The sequence below is a fragment of the Suncus etruscus genome, chromosome 17, assembly GCF_024139225.1.
Source record: "Suncus etruscus isolate mSunEtr1 chromosome 17, mSunEtr1.pri.cur, whole genome shotgun sequence".
Classification (NCBI taxonomy): domain Eukaryota; kingdom Metazoa; phylum Chordata; class Mammalia; order Eulipotyphla; family Soricidae; genus Suncus; species Suncus etruscus.
The window spans coordinates 69,389,263-69,398,438 of NC_064864.1; the positions used below are offsets into that span (position 1 = coordinate 69,389,263).

The following is a 9,176-nucleotide window of genomic DNA, read 5'->3' on the forward strand; positions in this document are numbered from 1 at the left end:
TGGTTCCAGCTTCAAGTGTGGATTTTTTTTTAAAGCAGGAAGCAAGTAGTTGTCGGGGCAGGTGAAACCTCACTGCATGTGGACAGGGCTGGAGGAGCTGAAATCACAGCAGGAAGACAGGGGGTGAGCTCTCGCCTGGGGGAGCAACAGTATCCAACAAACAGACCCCAGAACTGTGACCTCTGAACTGAGATGACCTGGGGGGCAGGATGAGTGTCCCTGTGGGCTCGAGGCTGTGGATTTCTGAGTGGCATGTTCCAGCTCCTTCGATGCTGAGGGGGGTCACTGCACCTCCTTGAGCCAACAGTGAGGAGCCTGGCATTAGGGGATGCTGAGCTATGTGCAGGGCCCGGCCACCTGTTACGCCCCCCACCCTCCATCCAAGTCAGGATGTCAGGTCGCAGACCAGTGTCAGATTTGGGGAGGGCCCCAGGTGTGCACCTCCAGTTTTTGTCAGGGAGGTGTGGCGGCACTGGCCCAGCTGAGCAAAGGCTGCTTCGGTGACCCTGGCTGACGCTGTGCACTGTTCCTGAGCACTCCCTGCAGCTTTGCAGAGATCATCAGTGTTCCAGCTAGCCCTCCCCCACTCCCCACCCTGATGAAGCCTGAGATCTCCAGAGTATAGAAACTTTGTGAGAAGTATTCTGCTCAGCTATGTAGCTCTGGCCTGGCTCTTTTTTTCAGGGGGCTGGTGCCCTCAGCGTCCTTGGCTCCACACGACTTCCTTTCTGTGGGTTGCCAGAGCCTATGAGAAATGTTGCTCCAGCATTTCCACCAGCATTCCAGAAAAGAGGTAGGGGTGGTGTCCAGGGTACAGCCCCAGGGTTGCCACAGAATTCTGCTCAAGGCTCCCTGCTTGGGAGCTCGGAAGGGCCTTCCTTATCCCATTGGGCCAGGCCCCTGCTCAGCACCGAGTGCTCCTGTTCCAGAGTTCCAGATCCAGTATCAACAACTAGTTTTTCCCGCTGGACAAGTCTTGGGAGAACCATCATCTCCCACCTTGTCTCCTGAGCACTCAGCAGGGTTCCAGTCCTGCCCTGCATCGACACATATTGAGGCCGAGCTACTGTGGAAACAGCGATTTCATTGAACAAAAAAGACAAAATCACACACACACACACATTTTATTCTCAGCGTAGGCATGACTATTTTCTTCCAGACTTGGCTCGGCAATGAGAAATGCCCAGAACGGGCAGTGAGGAGGTCAGTGAGCCCCTGGGCACTGCTCAGGGCTGGGTGGGTCCATGATTTTGGGCTCTCCTGGGGCCTGATGTCCCCTGTGGTCTGTCTGAGGCAAATATTAGGCCCACATGGCCCTGAGCGGCAGTCTTTGGGGTGAGCCCAGCTCTTGACCCACCTACACCTGGTCAGCGGGCACCATGAGCCTGGAGTGCTGAGCAGATGCCTGTAGCCAGGGACTGTGGCGTGGGACTCTCGGCTGTGCAGCTCACGGGAAGGCCCTCTGCGGCTAAGGCCTGGGCTGTGGTGGGGCCGATTGCCACGAACTGCAGATGGAAGAGAGTAGCGGGGGGTGGGGTGGGGTGGGGGGAGAGAAGGGAATAGAGGAGAGGGGAGAGAAAGGGGTTCCAGCAGCAGAATGGGGAGGTGAGCCCCACTCAGAAACCCTCACAGACCCTATACCTCCAGGAGGCTCCTGCCCCAGTTCTGAGGAGCACTTTGGAGCTCCACCCTGCAGCGCTCAGTTGGCTGCACCCACTGTGCTGATATGTCTGGGAGACTGGGCAAGTTGAGGCAACATAGTCAAGCCTCAAAAGGCTTCTGGGGACAGCAGAGTGGGGGCTCCCCAGAAAGCAGTGCTTATGGGAGCATTGTAGGCTGAGATTAGCTGCCCAGTGTGCAGTGTGAAGGGACCGTGATGGGTGCTGGCAGCCCTGAGCAGTGAGGAACCTGACAGGAAGTGCCAGCATCTCTCCCCCACCCCCGCAAGCCACCCCTACAGATGCGCTATCACCTGTCCGTCTCTCACCTGGATCTGCTCAATGTGCTCACCCGACAATTCCCGGATGTACTCGAGGCTGTAGCTCAGGCCCGATGGGCTGAAAAACGTAATGCTGGCAGGGACCCCCTGGGGGAAGGGGAGGTCAGGCAGCAGCCCCAGTGCCTGGGTGGGTCTGAGGGTCTCACTGACAGGCTCTACCAATCCCTGGGCTACCCTGGGCCTCAGCTGCCTGGTGAGGCCTGGGGCTGGCATGGCCTCCTGAGCACCAACAATGGGATGTCCTGAGGGACAGCAGAAGCCCTCAAGATCACCCCCAAGTCCCCTGGTGGGCGCAACGGGGCCCTAGGCTCCTCTGCCAGGGTCTGCTGGGCAATGCCATGTAGTACAGCAGGCAGGGCACAGCTGTGCTGTGAGGGGTCGTGTGGTTACTTCCCAGGGGACTTGGCCTTCCGGGGTACCCCAGCAGGGTCTGGAACATGTTTGGTGACTCCAGGGCCCGGGGACAGTGGGGACACACCTGCTGGGCATAGTAGTTATGCAAGCTGCTCCGGATTGCAGGGTGTGGGACAGTGCGGTACACAGTCAGGCTCTCCAAGGGAACCCCTAGGAACAGTGCAGGAGCCCTGAGTGCCTGGGAATATGGAGAGCCCCACGCAGCTGCGCCCATGGCACGGCCCGCCTCACCTTGGTTCCGGAGTGCTTTGGGCAGAACCTCTCTCTTGAGGTTGCCACAGGGGAACAGCAGTGGCAGCGTGGGGAGCTTCCCTGGGAGAGATGGGCAGGCGCTATGGGGGCTCCAGGAGAACCTGCTCAGGGCCCAGAGGGTGCCAGGCCAGGGGGGCTGACACCATAGTGTGCCCCAACCTCCTTCCCCAAAACCTCGAAGCAGGGTGCCCCACAGCAGGTTCTGCTCACACAAGGCTTTGCCCTGGAGTCAGAAGTGTGGGTGAGCCTGGGTGAGGGGCTGATGGTAATGGTCTGCTGGGGCGACCTCAGCTGAAGGTGCCTGAAGGCAGGGCTGAGGGGCAAGGGGGAGCAGCAGCACCCTAGTAGGTGCTGCTGGGACAGCAGGGCTTCCTGCATGCAGAGTGCAAGGCTTCACCCCATAGTCAAGCACTACTGCCTAATGTTGTCAAGATGATTGTGTCGAGGGAAGGAAAGGGGTCATGGAGGAGACAGAAAAAGCCACCCAGCAGTTCCCTCACTCCTCCCTAGGCATGCTGGGGGAGGGATGAGCATTTAACTGTTAGGGCCCTTGGACTCAGTCCTTGGGGGCAGAGGGCAGGGGCCAGGGACATCTCAGCATGGGGTCGTGGCCTACTCACGGGCGCAAATGAATTCTGCCAGTCTCTCAGCATTCCCGCAGGCTTCTCCGGCTGTGTCCAAGCCCAGCCTGTGCACTGACAACCACAAACACTCTTGGGGTGACCGAGTGGCTCCTGCAGCCTTCTCTTTTCCCCCCATTCCTCCTTTTCCCAGGGTGCATGGGAAATATAGCCTTTGACAGGCATCTCTTCTGGGGTCCTGTGCTGGGGCTGAGGGAAGCTGAGAAGGGGACCCTGAGCCACGTCTCCGACATGGGGTGCTGGAGGCCACTGTGGTTGGATCATGGCCAGCGGGCTGAGCACAGGCTCGGCATGCAGGCCTGGGTTGGATTTCTAGCATTACATGGATCCCTGAGCACTGTCAAGAGACATGGAGCAGGAAGTAGACCCTGAGCACTGACAGGTATGGCCTCCAAATCAAAACAAGCCAAACCAAACTCAGCCAAACCTGTTTCTCAGGACACTAGCTCTGGCCCCAAGTATGGAATCTGCCTTTGCTTTGTTTGGGGCGTTTGGGGCCACACCTAGCAGTGCTCAGGGCTGACTTCTGGCTCTGCACTCAGGAATCACTCCTAGTTTGAATTTTGGGGACTGTCCAGAGCATCTTGAACCTGGGATATCGCCTATAAGGCAAGTGCCTATCGCTTCAGCCCCGCAGGAGTTCTGCTGCGGGCCTTGTTCACAGTTTGGCCTCATGTCTGGCTCTCATAAACAACTGCTTCTTCAGTGTCCATTCCTTTTGCAACAAGCATCCAGATTCCTTTGTTTTGGTTTTGGAGACACATCTGGAGGCGCTCAGGGCTTACTCCTGGCTCTGTGCTCTGGGACCACTCCTGAAGGAGTTATGCAAGGCAAGTACCCTCCCTGCTGCACTATCTCCATGTCCAGATTCTTTCCTTTCAGGCCTGTGTGAGTCTGAAGACCCATGCTGGCTCCTTAAACGGGGAGCTGCAACCCTGAATGGGACGGGGGGTGGGAGGGGGTGGGGGGGGGGAGAAAAATCTGGCCCCAAAAATGTTTCTGAGTGCACAAGGGCCAAAAGTGAATTCAAACTCAGCTACAACACTTTACCGAAAGCACCCTGAGCCCTGCAATATCTCCCGGGCCTGTCATCTGGGGTTCCCCAAATTAACAAGAATAAAATGTCCAGATAAAACCAATGGTACATCTCAGGGGCTGCAGACTCCTGCCCCTCCACTCCCCCACCTGCACACAAAGACCCTTGACTCTCCACTGGGCAGCCCAACCCAGTCACCGGTCCCAGTGGGGGGTCATAGCCTGGGACCCCTTGGACCTCCTGTAGCTCAGAACTGTGGTCTATGCCATAGTCCTGGGAAGGAGCCCCGGGAGTGAGTGGCCCCTAGTTTCCTCTTGTTGCAAATCTATTGTAGATGGGCTGGAGTAAGGGGTGATGTGCCAGCAGGGGGCACTGAGATCCAAGCCTCTAACTTCCTGTGTGGTGGGGGTCCGGGGTTTCAGCCTTTGCCCAGGGGAGCAGCAAGAGGGGAAGCATGAGCGAGAAGAAGCATGTGGCAGGCCTAGGCTGGAGGCAAGTGCGATATCTGCATCATATCCTGCCACATCAGCCAGCTGGGCTGAGACTCGGCTTTGAGTGCTCACTTACCTAGGGAGGCGGTGGCATTCCCGACTACATACACTGGCTTGGCCTTCCACTGCTCCCTCAGGGTTTCTGTCCACACTGCAAGGCAGCAAAGCAGAGTTGAAGGGCAGAAGCCAGACAGGCCACCTAGAGGGCAGCTCAGTCTTTCCTGGAACCCGGCGTGAGGAAATGGAATGTCGAAAAATGAAACCCCCTCTTACACTGCTCATGTTCTGTAAATACTAATGAAAATTTTAAGTCACTCTGAGACACATCCCAGTAGGCTGTGCTAGGTGATTTATAGATGGCACTCCAAGCTTTATTCTTAATATTTTGTACTAGAACAAAAACACGACCCGGACACTCATTTGCAGGTGGATACTGAGATGTTTCTGGCTAAAGATTTTGGACGAGGGGCCAGAGTGGTGGCATAAGTGGTAGGGCATCTGCCTTGAATGCCCCAACCTAGGACGGACCACGGGTCAATCTCCCGGCATCCCATACGATCCCCCAACCCAGGAGCGATTTCTGAGTGCATAGCCAGGAGTAACCCTGGAGTGCCACCAGATGTGGCCCCCAAAAATAAAAAAACAAAAACAAAAGATTTTGGAAGAAAAAAATGACTGGCCATTAAATACAGGTGAATTAAGTCCTGAAAATAAATCTTGAAGTAGCCAAGATCAGCTGAGACAATACATTTATCTAATAAGTCACACCAGCGCCAGTAGGTTTCAAGGCCATAAGTAAGCTCAACTTAACTTTTTTTGACAAAAGTTACAGATAAAAAAAAGAACAATGAGAAATGCATGCGATGAATATCCAATACCTTCTTAGGAAAACAACAATAACAAAAAAAAAAAAAACAACAAAAAAATAACCCCTATCTTCCTCAAATCCGGTGATGAGTACAGCTCTTCTGTAAAGGCAGTGGTTTCTCTCAGTCCTCTGAACCTCTTTACAAGGAATTGAAGGCCGGTCCCTCCAGGTACACACTAAACAGTCATTTCTCAATGACCAGGATCAGGGAGAGCGCAGTTCCTGTGGCTTGGGTGGCTCTGGCTGGGGCCTTGTGTGCCCCCCCAGCAGTGCCTGGAGCTCTACTGCCCACCCAGAGGACTGGATTTAATTGCATTCCCTCTCCTATTATGAACTGCTGAGAAGCTCCAAGGAAGTGACACATGGGAAGGTGCTCTGGGAAAGAGCACACTTTGACTTGTCTACACTTGTGGACCCGCACTGGGTTCAGGCTGGAGAGTCAGACCAAGGGGGCAGGCCAGTTCTTTTTAACCTGTGAGGCAGGGCAGGATGGGGAGCTACAGTGCCCACTCGGGGTTTTTCTTTTCTTTTCTTTTCTTTTTTTAGTTTTTGGGCCATACCTCTCAGCGCTCAGGGCTTGGTTCTGCACTCAGAAATCACTCCAGGCAGAATGGGGAAACCATATGGGATGCTGGGGATCGAACCTGGATCTTCTGCATGCAAGGCAAATACCCTATGCTATGACTCTGGCCTCATGTGGCTTTCTTCTTCTCATCCTTCCCATGGGCATTTCCTGCAGGAAAGCAGCCTGGCTGCCTTGGGACCACCCATCCCGGGACCACTTAGTACCCTAAGTCCTCCCTAAGTGCAGAGTCAGGAGGAAGCCCTGAGCATAGCTAGGTAGGAAACGAATAAAATTTAATAAAATAAAAAAACTGAAAAAAGAAAAAAATCAACAGTTGCCACAAAGACAATGTTGACTGGATGCGGCCCCAAATAAAACATAAATAAAAATCCTTTAAGGAAAATAAAACAACAAAAAAGCAGCTGCTAAGAAGCCATATGTCTCTGTTCAGCCCCTTGGAGTCTAAACTAAGGTTTCTGAGTCGACACTTGGTGCCATTTTCTCTGCCAGGAGTGCAGCTGTTTTGTAATCGTACCCACACAACCCTTGGGTGCAGCTGTTTTGGACCACCCTGCCCCCCAGAAATGGGAGCAAAGACTGGGGCGTCCTCACCTGCAGCTTTGCACAAACACACACACACACACACACACACACACACACACACACACACACGTGTGTGTGCATACACATACGCACACCTCAGAAATGTGAACAAAGACTGGGGCATCCTCACCTGCAACTTTACTGTCTTTCTCCAGACACAGCTTTGTTGCTTCCACCGCTCTGGGGCTGGTGAAGATGAGGCCCCCGTAGTTCTCAGGTTGAGACAGCTGCCACCAATAGCAAGAGGGGGAAGCATGAGGAGCATACCAGGCGATCCCCAAACTCAAAGACTTCCTTTCTGGGAACTGAGCCTGGGCCATCCACGCCCACGGACACAGTGGGTGGATGGATCTGGACTGCCCAAGGCCTTTCTGCACCTTACATAGTCTGCACAGTCATTTCTGGGCTTCTGCTGTGTCCCCTGACCCGCATGTTTCTGGAGGGACAGGCCAGCACAATGCAGAGGGTGTGCATGACAAAATCAAACTCAATGTTGGAGCTAAAGAGACAACACAGGGGAAAGGCACTTAGCCTGTACTGCTGACCTGGGTTCAATCCCAATAGGGCCTACCCCCTGCCAGGAGTGACCCCTGCGTATCGTCAGATGTAGTCCCAGACAACAGAATTGGAATGCTCCTGGGGCCATAACTGCTCAAGCAGAGAAGTCCCAGGATTCCGTGAGGGGGATAATTCCCGGGTGCATATCCCCACAGGCCTCAGGGAACCTGCCAAGTGGGGCTCAGGGTTGTCATCTCTGAGATGATGTCTTGGGGTTCACAGAAGCTCTGGAAGGAGCCGATATGTTCCTCTTGACTTCCTGGAGCTTTGAGGACAGTCCTGAGAGGTCTTGTGGATTGAGTGGCCAGGAGGTACTAAAGATCCTGGTCTCTGACATTCTCCCTAGCCACTGGTCTGGCAGCGACTAGCTACCACAAACCCCTTCGTTTCCGTTGAAGCTGCTTCTCACAAGTCAAGCACCCTCGGCTGTACATCCAGGCAGGTATTGGAAGGCCAGAGGCCACACTGATGTATACAGGCACAGGGCCCCCCCACCAATCCCAGCTCAGAGTGACAACAGATGACAGCGGGGTATTTCAGGATGGACACTCCTAGCTCAGGTGGCATGAGGGGCCTACTGGACAGAGGAGGCTGCAACCAACTCAGAGTGGGGCTCCCTGGGTTCTGCCCCCTCCTGTAGCATGAGTACTCTGCAGTGAGTTGCCTGACCCCACAGCACCCCCAGGAGATAGATCTGCCCTTTGCCCCCAGGCAGTTAAAGAGGAGGTGCTGGATTAGGGGTAGGTGGGTGGGTGGGTGCTCTGGCTCAAGCAGGCAAGAATCACAAAGATGAGAGCCTCACTCAGGAACTTACCTTTTCTGAGAGGCTGGCAAGAGACAGGAACTCAAAGGACAGAACGGGGATTAGGGTGGCACTGACTCCACATGAGTCCAGCTCCTGCCGAAAGGAATAGGCAGCTGGGGATGGGCCTCAGGAAAATAAGGGTATAACATGCAGGTGGGGTATCCCCACCTTCTGCTGCCCCCCACCCCTTGCTTCTGAGGTCCCAGACACCTACCCTGACGTAGGGGTCCTGACCACACTCATCTTCCTTGGGGTCCTTCAGCAGGAGAACCTGCATGGCTGCGGCAGTCAGGGCTATGAGTGGACAGAGAGACTGGTCTCAGAGCTCAATTGGGTGGGGCGGGGTTATGATAAGACTGAGGCCCCCCCCCAGGGACGCCTGTGGGCACTTGATAAGGGGCAAAGGCAGGAGCAGCCCTTAGGACGAGCCAGCACCTGGCTGGCTGGCATCAGTGGGGAAAGAGAAACTTCCAGCAGATTTCTATGTTAATGCACTAATGCTCAGAAGCCTGTTAACAAAGCCTGTGTTATCAGGACTCTTCTTACAGTCTCTAGACATTGTCTTTCCCAAACCCAAACTTTCCTACAAGTCTGCATACACTTTATTTGTCTTTCCTGACTATTCCCCTTCGAGAATTAGCAGGTAACACTCCGTCACTCCAGCCTGTAGAATATAAGCCCTTTAAACGGGAGCCAACACAGCCTAGTGTCCTTTGCTCTTGCTGGTACTCGGCTGATTTACCTGTCACTCTAAGGGTCCTCTCTGTGAGCTTGTCTCTATATGGATTCACACATTCTGCCACCCCAGATCCTAACCCCTTCTTTCTCCTGTCTAACCACTGCTGATGTAGGGTGGGGAAGACACTCCACTGCAGCTGAGACCACTCTGAATCAGGTCTCAGAATGACTTGGACAAGTTGTCCCCGTCTGTATTCTAAAGCCTT

The 9,176-nt window shown here is 54.4% G+C and overlaps 1 protein-coding gene across 2 annotated transcripts; it reads right to left on the minus strand.

Moving 5' to 3' along the window:
* Positions 1-1,105: 1,105 nt before the first annotated feature.
* On the minus strand, positions 1,106-8,561 carry UROS (uroporphyrinogen III synthase). 2 transcript variants are annotated; one of them, XM_049764522.1, is made up of 9 exons: positions 8,447-8,561; positions 8,242-8,325; positions 7,000-7,096; positions 4,910-4,984; positions 3,286-3,360; positions 2,645-2,725; positions 2,478-2,563; positions 1,988-2,086; positions 1,106-1,505 (listed from the first exon to the last, which is right to left on the minus strand). In XM_049764522.1, exons 1-9 carry the CDS (start codon positions 8,507-8,509, stop codon positions 1,368-1,370), a joined length of 798 nt encoding a protein of 265 aa, XP_049620479.1. In that variant the 5' UTR covers positions 8,510-8,561; the 3' UTR covers positions 1,106-1,367. The 2 variants fall into 2 exon arrangements, with proteins under 2 accessions (XP_049620479.1, XP_049620480.1); XM_049764523.1 differs by having other exon boundaries at positions 1,383-1,505; positions 1,988-2,057.
* Positions 8,562-9,176: the final 615 nt, after the last annotated feature.

Excerpts from the sequence above, each read along its gene's own strand:
- UROS (XM_049764522.1), bottom strand. The coding sequence starts at position 8,509 with ATGCAGGTTCTCCTGCTGAAGGACCCCAAGGAAGATGAGTGTGGTCAG. Across the intron at positions 8,326-8,446 it reads GTCAGGACCCCTACGTCAGG|GAGCTGGACTCATGTGGAGT; the intron begins GTAGGTGTCTGG and ends TCCTTTCGGCAG. Across the intron at positions 7,097-8,241 it reads TTGCCAGCCTCTCAGAAAAG|CTGTCTCAACCTGAGAACTA; the intron begins GTAAGTTCCTGA and ends TATTGGTGGCAG.